Source organism: Rana temporaria, chromosome 7, assembly GCF_905171775.1.
Source record: "Rana temporaria chromosome 7, aRanTem1.1, whole genome shotgun sequence".
In the NCBI taxonomy this organism is placed as follows: Eukaryota; Metazoa; Chordata; class Amphibia; order Anura; family Ranidae; genus Rana; species Rana temporaria.
The window spans coordinates 80,322,788-80,348,655 of record NC_053495.1 but is presented as its reverse complement, the minus strand read 5'-3'; the positions used below and the strand labels follow the sequence as shown (position 1 = coordinate 80,348,655).

Here is a 25,868-nt window from a genome sequence, read left to right as displayed (position 1 = left end):
CATTGTGAGTCCTAGTGAATGGCCTAATGTTGGGATATATTTAAACAGGTGATGCAGTAGAGATAGCCTTGTGTGTTAAAAAGACATTCTTGGCCAAATTACCAAGAACTGTCCACAGGACATCTTGTCCTTGTGTTTTAAGAAGCAGTAGCAAGAGATCTGTTTGTCATTGAAAAGAGATAATACAATGTCAAGGTTATGTCACTAAGAGCTAGGAATATGCCTTGTCATAATATTGTAATTATCTAAACATTCAACCATCGCTTATTTCTGATTATAGAAGCATATAAATTATTTGTTGTAATACGAATTGTACCTGATTTTAATTTTGCACTCTTTAGTTAATAAATATATATAATTTTAAATATTCATTTGTATTGCTTGTCCTCAAAATAGCGCGGATAAAATCATTTTAGATATCTTGTATTGTAGGAAAATTGTATTTCTCCCAAAGCACAGATTTACATATTTTCATAAATACAATAATATTTTTATAGTTCAGAATAAATATTCTGACGGTATGTGTAGGCTCTATGCCGAGATACGTCAATGGTTCTGACATAGGTAAACGAGGTGAGGTCACAGGAAGCGTCGGAACATAGACGCCGTTGCATTGGAAGTGACGTTTGACAACATGCGGCGCACCGGAAGTGACGTAGTGACAACCAAAGGGCGCCGGAAGTCACAGTGGAAGACTAACTAAGCGGTAAAAAAGAACGGAAGTCCGTCTCCACATGAGCTCAAGTAGGAATCTGAGCCCTCAGTGACCAACAGGGGCGCCAAATAGCCATTCTGCGCCGGATTTCGATAGAGGAGGAGATATTGATAGGATTCTTCTCCAACGTGAATCTAAATGGATTCATACCCTGGCTTCCACTGTCCACCCGGGCTTAAATGAATCCCTTAGCTTCAAGCTATAGGTTCATTGCCATTATATTTAGGGATTTGATCCCAAAATAAGTTTATTTTTTGATTACTTATGTGTTGTAATTGTTTTGTAAACAGATAGGGCGGTTTTCTGTGGGGCCATTTTTTTGGTTTCTGGGCTGACCTGTGTTTGCTAATAGCCTTAATTAACATCTAATACTTCAATTGCGTGAACTCCTTTAGGCTCCATTCACACTAATGTGTTTTTTGATACATTTTGCAGAGATGCAGGGAAATATTTTAACATGATTTCCTATGGAACATGTTCACATCAATGCTTTTTTGTGCCTCTGCCTTTTTGGGGCAGGGTCAGGGACTTTTTCCCCGCAAAAAGCAGTGTTTTGCATGTAATAGAATTCAATGGACCCGCATCCAAAACGCAAGTACCACGTTTTTTGCTGTGATTTTCGGTTTGCCTTTTTACCTGTTTTTAGCTGGTTGTTAACCACTTAAGACCCGGACCATTATGCAGCTAAAGGACCTTGCCCCTTTTTGCGATTCGGCACTGCGTCGCTTTAACTGACAATTGCACGGTCGTACAACGTGGCTCCCAAACAAAATTGGCGTCCTTTTTTCCCCACAAATAGAGCTTTCTTTTGGTGGTATTTGATCACCTCTTTTTTGCGCTATAAACAAAAATAGAGTTGAAATATAGTGAAAAGGACTACAGGGCTACTAACAAATAATCTCAAAGAAACCGCACAAAAAATAACTAAATAATACAGCAGCAATCAAAAAACGGTGAACTAAACCAAATGATAAATTAATAAATACTGATGCGGTCGTATTAACTCATGTGCAATGTGAATCGTACATATACAATCAAGCAAAAAAAAAATCCTGGTGAAGAAACTCTTAATATATGTGAGTAGATCATGAAAAAGTCCTGATGATTGAATCAGCCAGTCTGCAGTAATCCTTCCCTGATTGCCAAGATCTCACTTCAATGTGATCAGGTTACAACAACCTCCAGCAAGCGATCAGATGTTTCCAGTTTCATTCAGTCACATGCAAAAGAGGAGGAAAAAGAAACATAGCGCAATATTGTACCATATAGATGTGGATAAAAGCTGCACTTAGTGCACTCACGTATCCTTGCTTATGTTATAGACAGGGTATATTGCCGCTCAGTTTAAGTGGACTCCTCACTCGGGATGGTCCGTCACTGTAGGCTACTCCCCCACATGTATCGTCACTCGTCACGTGACTTAGTCATGGGTATTCTACGTGACTGACGGCAACTCAGCCTGTTAAATAGCCACCTGCAGGTCCATAATTGCAGACAGCTGAGCCAAAAAAGGAGGGATACAACAAAACATCATTGCGGGCAACCCTTATTATAAAAGATTTAGGGCCAGATTCACGTAGAACTGCGGCAGCGTAACGTATCGTAGATATGTTACACCGCCGCAAGTTTTCATCACAAGTGCCTGACAAAGCACTTGCAATGAAAACCTACGCTGGTAGCCTCCGGCGTAAGCCCGCGTAATTTAAAGGGGTGTGTGCCATTTAAATTAGGCGCGCTCCTGCGCCGGACCTACTGCGCATGCTCCGTTTCGAAATTCCCGCCGTGCTTTGCGCGAACTGACGTCATTTTTTTGAACGGCGACGTGCGTAGCGCAATTCCGTATTCCCGGACGTCTTACGCAAACGACGTGAATTTTTAAATTTCGACGCGGGAACGACGGCCATACTTTATACAGCACATACGTGTGCTGTGTAAAGTTAAGGCACCCAAAACGACGACTGACTTTGCGATGGGAAACTAGACTAGCAGCGACGTAGCGAACGCGAAAAACCGTCGTAGATCGCCGTAACTCCTAATTTGCATACCCGACGCTGGTTTACGACGCAAACTCCCCCCAGCGGCGACCGCGGTATTGCATCTTAAGATCCGACAGTGTAAAACAATTACACCTGTCGGATCTTAGGGCTATCTATGCGTAACTGACTCTATGAATCAGTCGCATAAATACTCTGAGAGATACGACGGAGTATCTGAGATACTCCATCGTATCTCGGCTGTGAATCTGGCCCTAAGTGTGTAACACTACACAATACAGAGTTTTTAATACAAAAATGTTTAAAACCAGTTAAAAATATTTAAAATACTTAAAATACCACCTATCTGATCCAGATATATGTATCACAGGCATCTCTAGCACTTCATGCCTCTAGTGGTACAAATAAACATATGTGTATAGTAATACAAAACCTGCAGAGCCCACCTCCAGCAGTGACACATATATAGTAAAAATAGGATAATATAATTAAAATATACATAACTAATTAATAAAAATAAAAATAAATGTATAAATATGTATATAAAATAGATATACTGAAAAAAACAAAAAATAATCCAAAAGGGACAGTTAGTAGTCTGAAATGAAGCAATTCAAGTCAAAATCGATGTTAAGGCCATTAGGCACCAATGACCTCATCTCATGTATCCATCTTGATTCTGACTTACTTAGTTCTCTAACTTTATGACTACCTCTCCAGTGTGGAGTGTATTTATCGATAGCCCAAAATTTAATTTCCTTTGGGTTCTTCTGGTGGCATAATTCAAAATGGCGAGAGACGTTGTGTTTAGGAAAGCCTTTTTCTATGTTTTGAACATGCTGCCTAATACGCTTCCAAAGGGGTCTTTTGGTGCGCCCTATGTACTTTTTTTTTTTTAAATCAGAAAAATTGTTTATTGTGCCAAAAAATAAGACATGAAGTCAGGTACATGAATATAGATCAACATTCAAAGCATTTGTACAAAGCATCATCACATAGATATTAGTACTATACATGTGCCAGAACCGTGGCACCTGAAAAAAAACATTGTTATCAATAGCACAGTTAACACAGTGTCGAGAAGGCGAGAGCCGCCTCACCCTCCTACACAACCAAACACTTGGCCAACGGGCCATGCCCAGAATTCCGCGTTCCACACTCCGCCCAAATAATTATAACAACTGCCTGTCCTTGGTGTGCGTTCTCGTATCCACATTATAATGTTCATTATCACAGACATTACTATAGACACTCAGATTCTAGTCCCGGGGGGAGAATGTCACCTACATCTGCAACAACCGAGTCATAATCAGTCTCGGAGGTGCTAATCCAGGCGTCTCCAGCCAGGGCTGCCAAATGGAGTTGAATTTCTTTGACGCATTTCTGTGCTGATATGTATAATGTTCCCTCACAATAATGAGGTTCACTTGGTCTATCCACTGTTTTTTGGTCGGGACATGCGGGGACAGCCAAAGTCTGGCTATCCGTTTCCTTGCTAGATATAGAAGCCTGATCACTGCGATATTAACTGGTGGAGGGTATACCTCTTCGTCTACCGCACCCAGTATGCATATCAATGGGTCCAGCGGGACCCTAACCTGAAACACCGAGGAAACAACCTCCGTGACACTCCTCCAGAACCGATGCAGCTTGGGACAGCGCCACATTAGGTGAATACGCGATCCTTCCTCCCCGCATAGTTTGGGACACAGAGAAGAGTCCCTCCTGCCCCATCGGAACAGCTGAATGGGTGTGCGGTAGACCCTGTGCAACAGAAACAGGTGAGACAATCTATGCGATTGTGAAACTGAGGTCAAAGGCCCCGCTTGTAAACAGGATTCCCATGTCTCACCGTCAATGTCCCCCAGGTCCTCCGCCCAGCCTCTCCTACATGGTAAGGTCTCTGAATTTTGTATGGACGACAAAAGGGAGGAATACACATGAGATATCATGCCCTTTTTGTCTTTACCATGGAAAACATCTGTTATCAGCCTGTGACTAGATAGTCGCAGAACAGATGTCCGACCCTGGGCCTGTAAAGCATGCCTGAGCTGTAAGTATCTGTAGAATTGATGTCTAGGTAAATCAAACTCATTTTGTAGGTCTTGAAATGACTTAAGTGTGTTATTATGGTAAATCTGAGCAATATTTTGGATCCCTGCTAATTTCCAAGATATGAAACCCTCAAGTCTGGATACTTCTGTCAAATTTAGATTATCCCACAAAGGGGTGTCCGCAAGAAATCCCGAAACGCCCACAGTCGACTTAACCATGGACCACAACTTTCCAAGGAGGACCACCGTGGGTGCTGCCCGCGGAAGGTGTGGGAACCCAGCCTCCAGACAAGCCAAAACCGACGCATTCCCGGACCCACCCCGCAACAGTGTGTCAATGGAGTCCCTGTTGTTAATCCGCCCCATACCACATAGGTGCTGCATTTGGGAGGCCAAAAAGTAAAATTTAGGATTGGGTACAGCAGCACCCCCTTGGTCTTTGCCGTATTGCAGTGTAGACAAACGGATACAGGCAACTTTCTTTTTCCAGATTAATGATCTAAACAAGGAATCTATCCGGGTAAACCACCGACGGGGTATCCACTGAGGGGAGTTATGCATAATGTATAGAAGCTGGGGGCCCCACACCATTTTAATTAAATTAATTCGTCCTATCACGGACAACGGGAGTTTACACCAGGTATTACAAGTCGACTGCAAGCGTTTAAAAAGGGGTAGTAAATTCTCTTCTAAATATTTCTGTGAGTTTACTGATACCTGAACCCCCAAATACTTGAAGGATTCCACCATCTGTAGGGATCCTGCAACCACTGGTAGAGATCCGATCGGGCCATCCACGGGCAAAAGAACGGATTTGCTCCAGTTAATCGAGAAACCCGACAGGGAGCCAAAGCGTTGAATCAACTCCATAGCCGCTGTGAGGGAAGTGCCTACATCTCCCAGATACAATAGGGTATCATCCGCGTAGAGTGAAATCTTCTCTATATGTTCGCCTCTCTGAAATCCAGCTATCGAAGGGGAGGACCGTACTAACGCCGCCAGTGGTTCCAGGGCCAGTGCAAAAAGCAGGGGTGACAAAGGGCACCCCTGCCTTGTGCCTCTATACAAAGGAAAGGGGTCCGTGAGGTCCCCATTCACCCGCAGCCTGGCCGTGGGGGCAGCATACAGCAGGCGTACCCACTTAATGAAATTCTTGCCTAACCCAAAGCGATCCAAAACCTCCCACAGATAGGGCCATTCGACGCTGTCAAAGGCTTTGGCAGCGTCTAATGACAGGATCGCTCTCTGTCCTTCATTGTGATGAAACCCGACTGATCAGTGTGTACGAGTTTATAACTTTAGCTAGCCTTGTGGCCATCACTCTGGCCAATAATTTAACATCAGTCGTCAATAACGATATAGGTCTATAAGAATCTGCCCACTGGGCATCCTTACCCGGCTTCAGTAACAGCACTATAATGGCCTCATTCATAGATTGAGGCAGGGAGCCTTGCTCAAATGCATCTACGAATACCTCTTTCAAAAGGGGTATCAGGCCATCTGAGTATCGCCCATAAACCTCCGCTGGCAAGCCATCCGAGCCCGGAGACTTACCGGGAGAGGAGAGCGCCAAAGCTTCCAGCAACTCGTCGGCCGTGAGCGGCGCATTCAACTGCGCCACTTCCACGGCCGATAGACGCGGGAGATGACATTGGTCCAAAAAGGAGGAAATCTCCTCCGTCGTGGGCGAGACCTTAGAAGAATACACATCAGCATAGAAATCTTTGAATGTGGACAGAACATCCACATGGGATGACACCGTTATCCCAGAGGCATTTTTAATTGACTCTATATGGGCCAAGCCTCTCTGTGAGCGCACCATCATAGCGAGCATGTGCCCAGTACCCTCCCCATCCTCAAAGTATTTCTGCTGAAGGAAAAATCTTTTGTTCTCAGCTCTAGACAAAGTCACATGTTTAACCATATTCTGAGCCTCATTCCACGCTCGTTCGGTATTCTCAGAGGGGGAGTCCACATAGGCTGACTCAGCCCTTTCAGCCTCCCGAAGCACAAATTGTTCCCAGGACCTTGTCCCACTCTTAATGGAGTTAATGGATCTAATAAACTGACCCCTCATAAAGGCCTTTAGGGCGTCCCAGAGGACACCAAGCCCCGTGGAGTTTCTGTTAATTATGACGAAATTCACAAGTTCAGTGCGAATGGGATCTGGGGTTGGGAACAGCGACATCCAAAATGGATTAAGCCTCCAGCAGGTACGCTTAGTACTGCTAGATACAAGTAGCTCTATACATAGAGGTGAATGGTCGGACACAGTCCTAGCCTCATACCTTGCGGACGAGACCAGGGGAAGCATCTCACTGTTACCCAAGCCCAGATCAATCCTGGATAGACCCCTATGCGAGGCCGAGTGGCATGAGTAACATTTCTCCCGTGGGTGGGCCAACCTCCAGACATCCCTCAACCCCAGCTCCTGCAGAAGCCGAGCAAAAGGCGTCTGGCCCCCTCTCGGGGTAGTCGCCAACGCCCCAGGAGAAAACTTATCAAGTCTGGCACACAAAAAATTATTGAAGTCCCCCACTACAAGAGCAGGGATACCTGGGTGTCGTGACAGAAAGGTAGCCAGGGTCTTAATGACCACTACTGAGAAAGGGGGTGGTATATACATGTTAGCAATAATGCACTGCCTACCGTACAACATGCAAAGCAAAAAAACAAAGCGACCCCCAGGGTCTATAAGGGAGGAGGTGAGGGCAAACGGGACATTCACACCAATAAGCGTACTAACCCCTCTGGCGTATGACGAGAAGGTAGAGTGGTACTGATACCCATATAGTCTAGGGGAGAATGGTGATTCCTGATCCCGGAGCATATGGGTCTCTTGCAAACACACCACAGAGGAACTCAAACGCTTAAGCACATGACCCACTGCCAAACGCTTCACTTTATCTCCCAGACCTCTTACATTCCAATTAGTTAGTACACACTGCGTAGCCATTTCTTATACTCATAAATAGTTGTACCAGGTACAGTAGAAATGCATACAAAGCAAAGCGACCATGGCAGCCCCATAAATAGCAAGGATCTTTCTTCCTGGGTAAAAACTAGTACAAAAAAATAAATCGGGGCAAAAAAAAATATAAGAGAACATGTCCATGACTGTGGAAAGTGCAGCAGACAGAAAAACATCTTCCTGATAACCAAGTCCAGGCACCCTGGGCATAACCTGTGGAGGCAAAAGTTAGGCAGAATGTGGAGATGTCGTCCAAGTGGACGAATGTTAAACTCAAAAAAATTCAAATATAGAAAAAAAAGTAAAAAACAAATAAAGAACCATCGTGTCCACGAGGGACCCATTTCTAGGGGGCTAAGTTCACTATCCAGCATAAAGGCCTCCGCAATTAGCAGGTCTTTTATCAGGGTGGAGCAGTACTTATCCAGACAGTGTAAACACTTCCCGTGGAAACAGTCCTCCGCCTTGGTAGAATAGTGAAATGAAACATTGTTGTCGACCCTCCGGCAGACAATCTGGTCAGCAAACACACATCAGACAGGCACCCGTCACTCATTCCTGCGTCTTCTCCCCTGCTCTTCTCGCAAAGATCTTTCCTCCCTATCCATCCACTGCATAGCCTGGGCGGGTTTCTCAAAAAAGTGCACTTCATTCCTGGCCACCACTCGCAGCCGGGCAGGGTATAGCATTGCATATTGCAGTTCAAGGAAGCGCAACCGCTTCTTAACATCATTAAATTGGGCGCGCTGTTTCTGCACCTCTGCTGAAAAGTCTGGGAATAGGGAGATCCTGGAGTTGTCTATCACTAACACATCTCCCAAAGTGCGCGCCTTGGACAAAATGACATCCCGGTCCCTGTAGTGTAACAGTTTAAACAGGAACGCCCGGGGGGGATTCCCAGGGGGTAAAGGCCTTAAAGGGACACGATGTGCACGCTCCACTGCGAACATATTGGAGAAGGATTCTTTGCCAAATTTTTCCAATAGCCATTGCTCTATAAACGCAACCAGGTTTTTCCCTTCCATCCTCTCAGGGATTCCAATGGCTCTCACATTATTGCGGCGCATTCTGTTCTCAAGTTCATCAATTTTTGCCGCATGTTTGGCAACCATCAATTGTTGAGCATGGGCCTCTCGCTGCATGGGAGCCAGATCATCCTCCAGTACACTTACACGGCCCTCAACATCAGTGGTGCGATCCCGCAATTTCTGCATGTCTTGACGCATAAAAGACATTTCAGCCTTGACCCCTTTAAGCTCCGCAGCTAGGTGTGACACCGAGGTGTTACAGGCCATGATTGCGGCAAAAATGTCCCTTAACGTGGGCTCAGGCCCGTCCGAGCCTGAGGCCTCAACCGATCCCTGCACGTGGGGACCCCGGTGAGATACTCACTGCTTTCCATGGCAGCACTGGCGCGGATGGGTCCTCCAAGGGCACCGTGTCATCGGCATCTGACTGGGAGCCGCTGCGGTTGTCCTCTGGTTCCCTAGGGACCTCCAGCAGTTCAAGGGTGTTGATCGGGGAGAACAGCTTCTGGGCAGCCGCCCTGTACTTCTCCTTCGCCGACTGAGCGGCGCCGCCATCTTGGCTCACGTGGGCCGGGGCCGTGCGGCCTGCAGGATTCCGTCGGGACATCACTCCGGAGCCGGGATGGAAGCCTCCAAGGGTGCTCGGTGCAACCGGGGGTGCTGAGGTAGCAGACAGGATCGATGGCGAGTCACAGGGGACTCGCTAACAGGATAAACGGACAGAGTTTCGGCGGAGCTCACAGGACGTGCGACCTTCTACATCCCTAGCCAAGCCACGCCCCGCCCTATGTACTTTAACGAACAGGAGCACTCCAAAACATATACCACCCCTTCTGTTCTGCAGGTGATGAGATCTTTAATTTCATATTCTTTCTTTGTCACATTTGATTGGAATTTGGAGCACTTCTGCCCATTGAAATGTGTCTTCTTGCAGGCATAACACCGCCTACATGGAAAGAAACCCTTTCCCTGAAAGAAGGTGAGTGCCTTATTTTTCATTGGGGGGTCAGGGACACTTTTAGCCACCAGATCCCTGAGTGTGGGGGCTCATTCTATATATTACTCTGGGATAACTGGGTAATATGCCCTGAAATTGTCGGTCAGCTTGCAATATAGGCCAATGCTTTTTAAATATAGCTTCCAACTGCTTGTGTTGGACGTTGTAATTTAAAATAATAGGCAGCTCGTTGTTCAATATACTCTCCTTAGATTTATCCTGTATGAGAGTAGTTCTCAGCATATCATATACTTTAGAGATTTGCTCTTGTATGAAATGTTGATCATAGCCTTTATTGACAAATTTCCTGCCTACTACATTGGCTTGCTCCAAAAAAACATGTGGATCAGTACAGTTCCTCCGGATCCTCATCATCTGTCCTTTAGGTATATTTATCAACCAAGGATCAAAATGACAGCTATCTACAGGTATGTAGCTGTTACGTTCAACTGGTTTGAAATAAGTTTTGGTTGTGATTTGTTGGTTTGCCAAGGTAATTTCCAGGTCTAGAAACTGAATGGTCTTGTCACTTATTGTGTAAGATAATTTAATATTCTTTTGATTACGATTCCCCGCAGTTAGGATGTCAGGAGGTGGGATATCATCTGAAACATCTATTATAGTGGATACATTTGCAGTATATTGCAAAGATCTATATAAATCAAAAGGGGGGGATGTAAAGGTGCAAATGGAGGAATTTTTTAGAGAAATAGGAACCCCAGTTTTATCGGAGGAGGATAGAAATGCTATAGATGCCCCAATTACATTATTGGAACTACAACAGGCAGTCAATGGTCCCCAGGGCCAGACGGCCTACCAGCGGAGATTTATAAGCAATATGGTGAGGTGCTGCTTCCAGAATTGCTAAAAGTGCTGAACTGGGCGATAGAAGGAGGAAGGTTACCTCCCTCAATGTTAGAAGCAACTATTATAGTTCTCCAGAAAGAAGGAAAGGATCAGCTAGATACATCATCTTTTAGAGCGATATCACTGCTATGCTCAGATGTCAAAATTCTGGCCAAGGTGTTGGCAATGAGAATAAATAAATATATCCAGAAACTTATACACCCAGACCAATCCGGATTTATTCCAAATAGGTCCGCGAGCATGAATATTAGAAGGTTTAATTTAAATTTACAGATTCTAACAGAGAATACGGGAGATAGATCTATCCTATCATTGGATGCCACCAAGGCCTTTGATAGCCTGGAGTGGGATTATCTCTGGTACAGTATGCTCTGGAGAAATTTGGGTTTGGCCCATCCTTTATTAAATGGATAAAGTTACTGTACAACTCCCCAAGTGCAAAAATAAAAATCAATAATGAATACTCACAGTCGTTTGGACTGGAAAGGGGGACGAGACAGGGATGCCCCCTGTCTCCCCTCCTATTTGCCCTGGCAATTGAGCCATTGGCAATTGTAATTAGATCCAGATAGGAAATACAGGGATTTCAGAGAGGAGCAGAGGAGGAAAAAGTTGCGCTTTATGCGGACGACATCCTCCTTTTTTTGGGAAATTCTACAACCTCTCTCAAAACTGCAGTACAAACAGTATAAGCGTTTGGACGATTCTCGGGCCTGGTAATAAACTGGGAAAAATCTACACTTTTGCCAGTGGACTCGGTAAGCAACATGAATGGAGTAGGAATCCCTCAATTAAAAATAGGGGGAGAAGATGGAGTATTTGGGAATCGTGGTAACACGTAACCCAGAAAAATTCATAAACAACAACTTAGAGCCACTTTTGGGTAAATTTAAACGTAAAGCGGATATCTGGGGACGTCTTCCACTTTCGGTAGCCGGTCGTAGTAACCTTATTAAAATGATCTGGATGCCACAATTGCTTTATGTACTTCATAATTCCCTAGTATGGATTGATAACCTATGGTTCAAAAAGATAGAGACCATTTTTAGGACTCTAATTTGGAAGAAGGGAAAGGCAAGGATTAGTCTCCAAACGTTGCAATTACCAACAAACAAAGGAGGGCTGGCGGTCCCACACCCTTATAGTTATTTTTTGGCGACACACTTACAGCATTTGGGGGGGTGCAGTATAGAGGGAGGAGGAAGTGTAAGCGGGAAAATGATGCTAACAGGGTCCCCGCATAGATCTGTAATAGAGACCTTAGAGGCCAATTCTTTCTCGGTAAAAAGTCCAACAGCAAAGATGATGGCAAGAATATGGCAAGCAGGAAAAGCATCTTTGGGCTATAAGGGACCAACAGAATATTCCCCATTGTGGGAAAAAAGTATTTAAAAGAAGTCTTGGCCACAGGGAAGTTAAAAGAATGGGATAAACTTGGGATAACCAAACTGGTACAATTGTACACAGGATGCACATTAAAATCATTTTCAGAGCTAAGTATTGAATATCATATTCCAAACTTCATGTTTTATACCTATTTGCAGATAAGACATGCACTACAAGCCCAATTCAAGTTACAGCCGGTAAGATGGTAAAAGCTCACACATCTCCAAAGATTAATTAAGTCAGGGGTCTTGAAATGTCTCATTTCAGAATTATATGAGCGGATCAGTGATTGGCTTATAGGAAAAGGGAAGTTGAGTAGGAATAAACAGAGATGGGAGGAGGATGTTGGCCTCATAACGAATGATCAATGGAATAGGATATTGGAATTAGGGACAGTGGTCTCATTAGCTCCATCACAAAGGGTCTCCCACTTATTTTTGGTCCACAGGGTTTATTACACCCCCAAGAGATTATATAGCTTTGGAAGGAAGTCAGACGATAAATGCCCCAGGTGTCAAAATACAGGCGACCTTATACACATGATGTGGAAATGCCCAAAATTGCATAGATATTGGGTTAAGATTTTGGACATTATAAATGCAACCTTTGGGACTACTCTGGAACTTGAGACCAGGGTATGCCTATTGGGTTGCATTGAGGAGAGAATGGGGCACAATAGAACCAGTTATAAGATGCCTGTTCCAGACGAGGAACAAAATCCACCCACAGTAACGGAATGGGTTAATGTAATAAACAGCACAATAGGGAAGGAGAGGGGAACATGGATTAGACGTGGAAACCTCAAAAAATTTAAAGCAATAATGGGAGCACTGGTTGCGTAAAATAGGGCGCTCAGTTTAAAGGAACGGGTGACTGGATCTTATAAAGGTAATGCACAGGGAATAAAAGGAGAGGGAAGGGAAAGGGAAAGGGAAAGGAAAAGAAAAAAGGGAGAGGAAAAGAGAAAAACCTGAAAAGGATAAATTAAGAACGAAATACGAATAAAACTTGTGCACCGTAGGCCGTGTACAGACGAGCAAACATGTACGATGAAACCGGTCCGCCGGACCGTTTTCACCGTACATGTCTGCCCGGGGATTTCTGTATGGTGGCTGTACTCACCATCATACAGAAATCCGCGTCTAAACAATACGCGGGGCGTGGCCGCGTCATCGTCGCGATGACGGCGCGGCCACGCCTCGCGTATTGTGGGCGGCCCTGCCAGCTCAATGCTTCCACGCATGCGTCAAAGTCATTCGACGCATGCGAGGGATGGCGGGCGCCTTGTCAGTACGCCGAGAAAATCTTGGTAAATACCAAGCGGCGTACCCGTAATTGCGCTGCGTGACGCGGTGCACGGGAATCTCCGAGCGGTTTTCAGCCTGCGCTGACCATGAAGGGGAACTCCGTGCCAAATTTCAAACAAGAAACCGGCGCGAGTCCCCCTCCAGGGGCACATTAGGCTCTTAGGCTTGGTCTGGAACGTGAGGCGTTAAACCCGCGCCGAAAATCGGCACGGGGTTCCCCCCCAGATCCAAACCAAGCCCTCATCCCAGGCACGCAGTCTGGCCGGACAGGAATGGGGGTGGGGACGAGCGCCCCCCCCCCTCCTGAGCCGTACCAGACCGCATGCCCTCAACATGGGGGAGTGTGCTGTGGGGGAGGGGGGCACTGCCCCCCCACCCCACAGCACTCTTGTCCCCATGTCGATAGGGACAAGAGCCTCTTCCCGACAACCCTTACCATTGGTTGTCGGGGTATGCGGGCGGGGGCTAATCGGAATCTGCGAGCCCCCTTTAATAAGGGGGCCCCCAGATGCCGGCCCCCCACCCTATGTGAATGAGTATGGGGTATATTGTACCCCTACCCATTCACCTGGGGGAAAATGTAAAGTAAAAAACACACCACACAGAATAAAATAATTTATTAATCAGCTCCGGGGCCCCCCCTTTCTTCTTTAGCTCTTTCAGAAGGGGGGTTTCTTCTCTCCCGATTTTCCGCCGGGACCCTGGGCTTCGGCGATTTCTGCTGGGGGAGGGCGCCATCCCTCGGTCCTCTCCGGAGCCTTCCGCCGGGGCCCTCCAACCCATTTAAGCTCTTTTTCATTAGGGGGGGCATCCGGACTTCGGCGACTTCTGCCGGGGGATGGCGCCTATCCCCCGGTCTTTCCGGTGCCTTCCGCCAGGGCTCCGGTCTTGTTCGTCTTCTGCCGGGGTTGCGCCAACTCCCCGGTCTTTTCTCTGCTGTCTTAGCGTTCCCTCTTCTGCCTGTCTCCCCCGCGGAGCCAGGGCTTTCTTCCCTCTTCTGCCTGTCTCCTCCGGGAGCCCAGGGATTTCTTTCTGCTGTCTTCTCTGTTCCCTCTTCTGCCTGGCTCCCCCGCGGAGCCAGGGCTTTCTTTCCGCTTCTTCCTTCTCTGTTCCCTCTTCTGCCTGTCTCCTCCGGGAGCCCAGGGCTTTCTTTCCGCTGTGTTCTCCCTTCTCTTCCATTCGATGTTGACACGACGAGGTCCCGCGCTGACATGCCGTGTGAGCGGCGGGCATCGACTTATATAGGGCAATGCCACCATGTGACCTCAACCCATGTGACATCACATTCTCTGGGCATGATGGGAATGTGATGTCACATGGGTTGAGGTCACATGGTGGCATTGCCCTATATAAGTCAATGCCCACTGCTCAGACGGCATTCCAGCGCGAGACCTCGTCGTGTCAACATCGAATGGAAGAGAAGGGAGAAGAAGAGCCCTGTGCTCCGCGGAGGAGCCAGGCAGAAGCGGAAGGCACCGCAGAAGCCCGGAGGGTGGCGCCCTCCGGCGGAATACAGCGGAGACAAGCCATGGACTCCCGGAGGAGCCAGGCAGAAGTGGAGGGCACCGCAGAAGCCCGCGGGTGTCTCCCCCCGGCGGAAAACAGCGTAGAAGCCCGGTGGGGGGCTCCGGCAGAAAACAGCCCGGGGGGGCTACAGCATCCCCCCCCGGCAGAAAGCGACGAAGCCCAGAGCCCTCCCCCATAAGCAAGGAGCTTCATGGTGAAGGGGGCTCCGTCAGAAAACAGTGTAGAAGTCGGGGGGGAGGGGTAGGTGTACCCTCCGGCAGAAATCAGCGAAGCCTGCCCCCCGAATGCAAAAGAGCCTTATGGGGTGGGAAGACGACGGAAGACGACGAAGCCCAGGGGCCCAATGGGGTGGTGGTGGGGGGCCCCGGCAAAAGACCCCCAGCTGACTAATAAATTCATTTATAAATGTGTGTGGTGTATTATTTTTTTTACATTTTTTCCCCAGGTGAATGGGTAGGGGTACAATGTACCCCATACTCATTCACATAGGGTGGGGGGGCCGGAATCTGGGGGCCCCCTTATTAAAGGGGGCTCTCAGATTCTGATAAGCCCCCCGCCCGCATACACCGACAACCAACGGCCAGGGTTGTCGGGAAGAGGCTCTTGTCCCTATCGACATGGGGACAAGAGTGCTTTGGGGTGGGGGGGCAGTGCCCCCCTCCCCCACAGCACACACTCCCCCATGTCGAGGGCATGTGGTCTGGTACGGCTCAGGGGGGGGGGGGCGCTCGCTCGTCCCCCACCCCCATTCCTGTCCGGCCAGACTGCGTACCTGGGATAAGGGCTTGGTCTGGATCTGGGGGGGGGGACCCCACGCTGTTTTTTGGCGTGGGTTTAACCCCTCACGTTCCGGACCAAGCCGAAGAGCCTAATGTACCCCTAGTAATTTGGCGCAGAGTTCCCCTTTATCCCGGTCCTGTCAGGGGGGGGAAATGCCTGATCGTCTTTTCATACAATGTATGAACAGCGATCTGTGATTTCCCCTAGTCAGTCCCACCACCCCCTTACAGTTAGAACACCCAGGGAACATAATTAACCCCTCCCTCGCCCCTAGTGTTAACCCCTTTCCTTGCCAGTGACATTTTCATAGTAAGCAATGCATTTTTAGAACATTGGTCGGTAGAAAAATGCCAATGGTCCCAAAAATGTGTCTGCCATAATGTCGCAGTACCGATAAAAATCGCTGTTCGCCGCCATTACTAGTAAAAAAAAAAAACAATAAAAAAGCCATAAAACTAACCACTATTTTGTAGACGCTATAACTTTTGCGCAAACCAATCAAACGCTTATTGCGATTTATTGGAACCAAAAATATGTCGAAGAATACGTATCGGCCTAAACTGAGGGAAAATAAGATTATTTTTAGATAATTTTGGGGATATTATAGCAAACAGAAAAATTATTTTTTTTTGGTAAAAAAAAGATGTCGCTCTATTTTTGTTTATAAAAAAAAAAAAAAAAAAAAAAACGCAGGAGGTGATCAAATACCACCAAAAAAAAAAAACAATTTGTGGGAAAAAAAGGACGCCAATTTTGATTAGGAACCACGTCGCACGACCGTGCAATTGTCAGTTAAAACGACGCAGTGCCGAATCACAAAAACTGGCCCGGTCATTGACCAGTAATATGGTCTGGGGCTCAAGTGGTTAAAAATTAACAAAACACTAAAGTTAGCCCAATTTTTGGTGATAATGTGAAAGATGATGTTACACCGAGTAAATAGATACCTAACATGTCACGCTTTACTATTGCAAACACTCATGGAATGGCGCCAAACTTCAGTACTTTAAAATCCACATAGGTGACCTTTTTTTTCAGGTTACCAGTTTATAGCTACAGAGAAGGTCTAGTGCTAAAAGTATTACTCTCGCTCTAACGCACGCATTGAATACCTCACATGTGTGGTTTGAACGGTGTTTACATATGTGGGCGGGACTTATGCAAGTCCCGCTACACATATGTAAACATCGTTCAAACCACACATGTGAGGTATTGATGCGTGCGTTAGAGCGAGAGTAATACTTTTAGCACTAGACCTCCTCTGTAACTCTAAACTGTTAACCTGAAGAAATAAAAAATGTGCGTGTTCGCTTCTGACTGGGAGGACAGGGGCATTTTAATTATTGTTATTTATTTTTGTTACGTAATAATTCACTAAGACCTCCCCTTCAGCCTGGAAAGCATGAGTTCAGGAAAAAAAAAAGCTCTCATGCTTTCAGCAGCCATTGCAGCTTTGTTCCTGCATGTGAGATGAACTGAGCCTGCTCAGACACTTAGAAAAAAAATTCCTTTCTTTTTAAAGGGTGAAAATCACTTGGATGCTCATAGAGCGGGGGTGGGTTATTACCAGGTGTAAGCACTTACAAGCTCACCCAAACTAGAGACTGAAATTTGTTCATGTGATTTCAATTGCTAAATTAGCACACATGTTATAAAAAGTGTGGATCGAGCAGTCCTCAGCTGCCCTCAGAGGGGCAGGCATGTTGCTGCTAAACAGAAATGTGGTTTGGAGCATGTTTATTTTTATTTTGCCAATGTTTTTTGTTTATTTTTAAATGATGTTCACTTTGATGTATTTGTCTCTGCTGCATTATTTTTTTTAAAAATTTTGAAGATGTTGGGACGGTTAACCTATGTTTATTTTCATTTTTGAAATGTATTTATGTTTGTGTGTTTGTCTGTCTTTTTTGCTTTCCTTGTTTTGTTGACCAATAAAAATTACTTTAAAATTTTGAAGTTTGTTTTTTGTTACTTTTTCATGCTACAGTCAGCTGCAGCTGAAATAGGTTTGGGCCTAACAAATTAGGTGTGATTTTTGTCTACGCTTCTTTCCTGGTGTGTAGGCATGAAATGTTTGCCATGTTTAATCTCGAGGAAATTAAAGACAAACTGGTAAGTATTTTCTTTTTACTGCAGTGGTCCTCAGCCCTCAAGTACCCCCGACAGGACATGTTTTGTGGATTTCTCTTATCAAGAATTGCTGTCCAGGCTGTCTTTTAAAGCACATGTGCAAGATGAAGGAAAACCTGCAAACATGGCCTGGGGGGGGGGGGGGGTGTTGGCGGACAGGCTTGAAGTGCTGATTTACAGCACTGTGCTTAAATCTAGCGCAAGGCAATCCTATTCAAATTGTGGGTGTTTGAGGGAAGCCAAGTGAGTGTTAGAACCCCTGCTTGTGTTTTTTTTGGGTTGAGCTTTGTGTCCCTTTTCTTAAAATTGGCTTCACTTCCTGTCACACAGCTGAACAGGAAGGGAGGTTAAAACCCTACCAGTGTCTTTTCTTGGGGACACAGGTCAATCTAACTAGTGTCCCCATTAAGCAAATTGCACTCCAGCACTGCTGTGCACACCCCAAATCATGGGTCTTCAAACTACGGCCCTTAAGTTGTTCAGGAACTACAATTCCCATCATGCCTAGTCATGCCTGTGAATGTCAGTGCATTACAAGGCCTCATGGGATGTGTAGTTCTACAACAGCTGGAGGGCCGTAGTTTGAGGATCCCTGCCCCAAATGATTATTTAGTTTGGGGTTTAGTAAAGGCAAAGTCACTCTGCAGTACAAGCGTAGTCGCTGAAAATCAGAGAGGAAGCACTGATGGTTTTATCATCCAATCCTGTAGAAGCAAAGTTTTTTTTGTTTTCTTCCTTGCTTGTCCACTTGTAGTGCAAAGTGGATTTGCCTTTAGTAAATGGACCCCCAAAGTCCAAGATCCCTAATAATTTGGAGTGTACACAGCAAAATGCTAGAGTGCAATTTATATAATGGGAAACTATTTAGATTGATCTCTGTGTCCCCAAGAAATGATATTAGTAAGGATTTACCCTCACTTCCTGTTTGGCTATGTGACAGGAAGTGAATGAATTTGAATTAGAAAGGGTGAAGACACCTCACAAATGTTGTCACTATCAGGGGTGCAGACATCCCCAAAAAATGAGCAGATAATACTTATTTGCAAATTAATAATTTTTTAGTTAACATTGGGTGGTGTTTGTGGGGGGCCCTAACACACACATTCATACATATTAGCAATGCTGTATCCTGGCCTATTGGCATGGTTATATTTTCTTAGGCCTCTCAAAACTCTCTGAAATGTGTGCTTCAACTAGAACTATAATCAACACTTTTTATTTTCTTTAATTTTGGATAGAGGGAGGGAGGGTTATAGGCCCTGTCAGTTTATTTTGTATTATCTGTGTCCAATTGGGGAGATTTGCCTTCACTTCCTGCCCCATAGCCAAACAGGAAGTGAGAGAAAAACTATGCAAATTAAGGGAATCCAGTGCCCCCTCCCCCCCAGAACTAGTGTGTGTGTGTCCCCTGAAAATTCTTGGGTGGGTCATACAAAAACAGGGTGTGGCTTTGACAGGAAGGGGTGGGTAATTTTTCTATTAGGAGGTGCAGAAATGTAGTCAGGCCTAGGGCAGCACAAAACCTAAATATACTACTGCATATTAGGGCTTATTTAGACCGGATCCGATTTACAGCATGTTTTTATATTGTGGGAGGAAACCCACGCAGGCACAGGGAGAACATGCAAACTCCAGGCAGATGGTGTCACGGGCGGGATTCGAACCAGCGACCCTTTTGCTGCTAGGTCAAAGTGCTATACACTACACCACTGTGCTGAACGAACATGATTGCAGCTGAAAGCATGAGATCTTTTTTTTTTTTTTTGCAATACCATGCTTTCCAGCCTTTTTGACCCCGCCTCTCTCCATAAAGAGGACCTGTCACACACTAGTCCTATTACAAGGGATGTTTACATTCCTTGTAATAGGAAGAAAAGTGATCCAAAATAAAAAAAAGGGACAGAAAAGTGCAAAAAGAAAAATATTAGGTAAAAAAAAAAAAAAAAAACGCCCCTGTCCCTAGTAGCTTGCACTCAGAAGCGAACATGCTTGTAAGTCCCGCCCACAAATGTAAACACCATTCAAACCACACATGTGAGGTATTGACACGTGCGTTAGAGCGAGAGCAATAATTCTAGCCCTAAACCTCCTCTGTAACTCTGAACTGGTAACCTGTAAAAAAAAATCAAGCATCGCCTATGGATATTTTTATGTCCCGAAGTTTGGCGCCATTCCATGAGTGTGTGCAATATTAAAGCGTGACATGTTAGGTATCTATTTACTCGGTGTAACATCATCTTTCACATTATCCACAAAAATTGGGCTAACTTTACTGTTTTGTTATTTTTTAATTCATGAACCGTTTTTTTTTTTTGGGGCCCAAAAAAAAAGGCGTTAGAAAAATTATTGCGCAAATACCGTTGGAAATCAAATAAAAAATGACCGCCACTTTATTCCCTAGGGTGTCTGCTAAAAAATTATATATATAATGTTTGGGGGTCCTGAGTAATTTCCCAGGAAATAAATATAATTTTTACATGGAGGAGAGAAGTGCCAGAATAGGTGTGGTATGGAAGTGGTTAAAGTGAAATAAAAGTGAAATATTCCTTTAAATATCATACAGGGGGGTACACGCATGTTTCCCGTGCTTAGAACTGTCCCTGTACAAGATGTCATTTCTGAAGTGAAAAAAAAAGTAATTTAAAAGTACTCATGGCTATAAAGAATACAGTCATTGCTCATTAAAACTAAAAAAATGTATGGGGGTCCCCCCAAATTAAATTACCAGGCCTCATCCCCACAACCCTTGCCCAGTGGTTGTGGGGGTCTGCGGGCGGGGGGCTTATCAGAATCTGGAAGACACCTTTAACAAAGGGGACCCCCAGATCCCGCCCCCCCTGTGTGAAATGGTAATGGGGTACATTGTACCCTACCATTTCACCAAAAAAAAGTGACAAAAGTGTGAAAAATGACAGTAGCTGGTTTTTGACAATTCCTTTAATAAAATCTTCTTTCCGCGGTTCCTTCTTCTTTCATTCGGGTTTCTTCCTCTGCTTCTTTCTTGGGTCTTCTCGTCCACATCTTGATCGACGTCTTCTCCCATCTTCTTCTCTGTCCGTCGACCTTCTCGTCCCGCATCTTCTTGATCTTCTGGGTGCTGCGCTTGAAATTGAAGATCCCGCCGTGTTCTTGCTCCTGGGACTCGCCCCCCTCTGACGCCACAGGTAAACTCATATGAAAGTCCGCGTGTGGCATATGTGCGTCAGAGGGGGCCGGGGTCACATGAGCGTCACACGGCGGGAACTTCAATTGGAAGCTCGTCCGCATAGTGCGGCGGCTTCTTCTTCTCCGGGCGGCGTGCTTGAAATTGAATTCCCCCGCCGCGTGACGCTCTGTGACCCCGCCCCCCTCTGACGCACATGACTTTCTAAGGAGTTTACTTGTGGCGTCAGAGGGGGGCGGGTCCCAGGAGCGGCTAATTCAATTTCAAGCGCTGCGTCCGGGGAAGAAAAAGATGTGGACGAGAAGGCTGAAGGACGGACGGAGAAGACACCGGGCAAGATGTGGACGAGAAGGCTGAAGGACGGACGGAGAAGATAGGAGAAGACGTCGGGCAAGATCCCAGGAGGAGAAGATCCAAGAAAGAAGCAGAGGAAGAAACCCGAATGAAAGATTTGTCAAAAACCGGCTACTGTCATTTTTAACACTTGAAATTTTTGGGGGGTGAAATGGTAGAGGTACAGTGTACCCCGTTACCATTTCACATGGGGGGGCCAGGATCTGGGGGTCCCCTTTGTTAAAGGGGTCTTCCAGATTCTGATAAGCCCCCCGCCCGCAGACCTCCACAACCACCGGGCGAGGGTTGTGGGGATGAGGCCCTTGTCCCCATCAACATAGGGACATCCTCCCCATGTTGAGGGCATGTGGCCTGGTGCGGTTCAGGAGAGGGGGGCCGCACTCTGTCCCCCCTCTTTTCTGCGGCCGGCCAGGTTAACGTGCTCGGATAAGGGTCTGGTGTGGATTTTTAGGGGGACTCCATGCCATTTTTTTTTATTTGGGGTGGAGTTCCCCTTAAAATCCACACCAGACCTGAAGGGCCTGGTGTGGATATTTGCGGGGAACCACACGTCTTTTTTTTTTGTTTTTACGGCGGGGTTCCCCTTAATATCCATTCCAGACCTGAAGGGCCTGGTAATTTAATTTGGGGGGACCCCCATACATTTTTTTTTGGTTTTATGAATGAATCCTGTCTGAATTGTCAGAGCCGACAATTCATTATAGCCGCGTGTGAATTTTAAATGACTTTTTTTCCTTCAGAATGTCATTTTGTGCAGGGACAGTTCTAAGTGCGGGAAAAATGCGCTATTTCACATGCTGACATTCCACCCCCCCTAGGTATGAAATTTAAAGGAATATTTCACTTTTATTGTTTCACTTTAAGCATTATTAAATTCACTGCTCCCGAAAAAACGGCCGTTTTAAAAAATAAAAAAAGCATTGATACATGTCCCCTGGGGCAGGACTGAGGTCCCCAAACACTTTTTAGGACAAAACTTGCAGATTAGCCTTTAAAATGAACACTTTTGATTTCTCCTATAGACTTCTATAGGGAGTTTGGCGCAGCTTTACATATTACTTGCAATGCGCCGGCTGCTACGCTGGTTCATGCGCCTAATTAAGGCTTCACCCAGAGTACTAATTAAGGCATGAACCAGCGCAGCGCACTGACAATAGTAAATCAGCCCCTTAGTGTCTCTAAGATAGGCCTTTGTTTGGGGGACTAATGGCTGAATGAACTTGTCAACATACTCCCCTAGGTGTGAATTGATGGACTGAATCCCATTAATGATGGGTCTCCCGGGTGGTCTTAGCGGATCCTTATGGACTTTGGGCACTGTGTATATAATGGGAACTCTACATACATCCGGGATAAGGTACTTTACTTCTCTTTTGTTGAGGATACCTTTTTCCTTTCCCTTTTGGATAAGTTCACCTAGTTCTTCCTTATATTCTCTTGTAGGGTTGGATCTCAGTTTAATATACGTATTGCTGTCTTTCAATTGGTTGCCCAACTCCTCATGATAATAATCTTTTGACAAGATCACAATAGCCCCGCCCTTATCAGCTGGTCTAACAATCACTTGTTTGTTTTCTTCCAATTCTTTTATTCCCCTAAATCCCACCCACTCGAGAATATTACCAACAAGACTATAGGAGAAGTCCAGTACACACTCCGAATCAGTATGAACCACTGGCTAATTATAGAGAAGAAACGGATCGTCGCTCTTTTTTAGATTATCGCAGGAACGAGAGATCACCCCCTCGACAAGAGGAGGCAGTACACACCCGAAGTCCAGACGAAAGAGGGGATGCAGAGGGGGACACAAGACGCAAAAGGAGAAAAGTCCAATAGGTGAGGGAATCATTAATATTAGTGGGGTAGAACTAACTAAAACAGAATTGATCACATTGGACAAGGGTCTTAAGTTTGCCCCCAAAAGGAATTTAAGTAAATTTGATGTATATGTGGACATTCAGAAATATAAAAGAAAATTAAACATCAAAAAGTACATTTCAACCAGTAAGGAATGTAATGGCTGGTAATTTGCTGGGAAGAGTCAAGCACAGTGAATTAAGAAATACGTCTCTCTTCAACCCCCAGGTACATAGGGCCAGATCCACAAACAGCGGCGCAAATTAAGTTACTCAAAACTTATGTGATTTAAGTTTTGGCGCCCTAATTTTGTGTCGTAAGTGCCGTATGCACAGCGCATTTGCGTCCAAAATTGCGCAAGTGTAACTTAAATTCCGAGACGTAAGGCGGGGTTATTGCAAGTGGGAAGGAAGTGGGCGTGCTTCATTGTAATGAGCCGTGACCCCATGCAAATGAAGGGCCGGCCGTACTGCGCATGCGCGCACGAATCTGCTCCTCACTGGGCATGTGCAGAACTTGGCTCGGCGCAATCAGTGAGATAGTTAAAAGGCCAAGTGTACTTAGTTTGAGGATCGCCCTGTGTATAAAAAGCCCCAGACAAACACACTTCCCTTGCAAAAGTATATCCCTGTGTTACACTTCCTAGAGCAAGTTGCTTCTGCTCTGTCGTTTGTTGGTGTGTGTTGGTGAGTTGTGTGTGAGATAAAAGTTTTGGAGGAGTAGTAGAGTGTAGTTGGTGTATTTTTTCTGAGTGTATTTTCTGTTTGTTTTTTGCATGTTTGTTTTTGAATTTGTAGTAGCTGTCTGCTTGTGTGTTTTGCTTTTTGTGTGTGTTTCTTCTGTGAGTATTTTTGTTTGTTTGTTGTGTGAGTATTTTTGTTTGTTGTGTTTGTTTTTTGTTGGTGCTGAGTGGTGGGTGTGATGGCACCGAAGCGTAGGAAGCTTAATTTTTCCACGATTGAGAAGCAAATACTTGCTCGGGGCATCATCCAATATGGGCGTTATTTACATGGCCCTGAGAGCCGGAACACCTCCCCGGCCCAGAGGAAGGAGATGATTAAAAAAATCACGGATCAGATCAATGCGGCGGGGGGGGAGACGAGGACCCCCAGTGGCATACAAAAGAAGATCAACGATCTTAGGAGCCTGGTCCGTGACAAGATGGCCAGGATCAATGCCCATGCCACGGGCACTGAAGGAGGCGGACCCTGTCCGTCAGGCTGGCTGAGGAGGAATGGGCAGTGGCCCGGTGTTTCCACCCACAGCAGGTGGTGGGCCTGTGTGGCTATCAATCAGATGTTCCTGTGAGGACAGGTACATTTTTGTTTTTTCTATCTGGTGATTAGCATGTGTGGGTGGGGGAAGGGAAGATGTGCCAAGTGTGTGGATCCTCAAACCTGTGATTGTTTTGTGTCCTCCACAGATGGCCAGGAGGTTGCTGGCCCATCAGGTCAGGAGGTTGCTGGCCCATCAGGCCAGGAGGTTGCTGGCCCATCAGGCCAGGCTGCTGCACCATCCCCAGGACAAGAGGCTGCTGAGGAGTCCCAAGAAGGGCAGGAGTCCCCAGGGCAGGGGAGTGGCCACACCTCAGTCCTTTTGGCCTTGGATTTGTTTACCCCTGAGGCTGGCAGCAGTCAGGCCACCATCAGGGGTAGCCCCTCCCACTCCTCCCCCAACAGGCCTCAACCCACAAGGGTCTCTCTCTCCCCTCCTCCCAGGCCACAAGCCTCAGGGGCAGGCAGGATGGCGACCCAGGAGACCAGGGGGGTGGCCGAGCCTCTGCCGACCAGTCTGCAGAGGGACAATGCCCGGCAGACCCGCAATCTGGCTCAGATAAAAGAGACTCTGAGCCAGATGGAGACAAGCCTGGGTGCAATGAAGGAGGCAATCACTGATGGGGCCACAAACTCCTTGGAGGTCATCACATGCTTGTGTGACCTGCAGACCGCCACAACAGGCGTGGCCCAGGAGGTGAGTGCCCTGACCCAGGCTGTCCAGGACAATACCCAGGCTGGCCAGGCCAATGCGGCTGCCCTCACAAACTGTCTGACTAGGATAGCAGTGGCCTTGGAGGGCAGGCCAGCAGGAGGACAGTCCGCAGGGGAGGCTCCTCCTTCCCGTGCTCACCCACCCCCCCCAGGATGATCCTCCTTCCCCTGCTCACACCCCCCCATGAAGATCCTCCTTCCCCTGCTCACACCCCCCCCATGAAGATCCTCCTTCCCCTGCTCACACCCCCCCCAGGAGGCTCCTCTGGTTGGCCGTGCCCGTGGGCGGCCCAGGCGTAGCTCACGCCTCCGCCGTTAATTTTGCAGGGTACTTTTGTTTTTTTATTTTTATGATTTTGTTTTGTATACTGTACTTATGATTTGTTTCATGTGTGTGAATGATGTGTGAATGTGGGGGGTGGCATTCCTGATTAAATAAGGGGTGTCACCCTCAGTTTTGGTGGAGTAGGGATCCCCAGGACCAGGGAGAAGTGATCCCAGGTCCCTGAATGGTGTATGAATGCACAGTGACATAATTGGAGCCGTGGCGGGGCGTTACTGCTCCCAAGTACCATTGGGGGGGTACTTGGATCTAATCCAATTAGATGTGCATGTGATGTGTCTGTGCTAGGGACCAGAGTGGGTGTGCATTCATGCATTCTCATTCAGACATAATTAATGTGTGTGTTTACTGTGCAAAGATGCCTTCTGCGAGGCGTCTCCTGGCTGCTGTTCCCTCAGAAGACCGGG

The 25,868-nt window shown here is 46.4% G+C and overlaps 1 protein-coding gene across 3 annotated transcripts in view; it reads left to right on the top strand.

Moving 5' to 3' along the window:
* The window catches only part of CHADL (chondroadherin like), a 549,464-nt gene that overhangs the window by 32,025 nt on the left and 491,571 nt on the right, over positions 1–25,868 (top strand). For 2 of the 3 annotated variants that reach the window (XM_040359602.1, XM_040359605.1), the window contains exon 2: positions 22,991–23,109. The exons of the other annotated variant lie outside the window; for it this stretch is intronic. In XM_040359602.1, the coding sequence (XP_040215536.1) occupies positions 22,991–23,109 (119 nt within the window). The remainder of the gene's footprint in view (positions 1–22,990; positions 23,110–25,868) is intronic. 3 annotated transcript variants of the gene reach the window in all.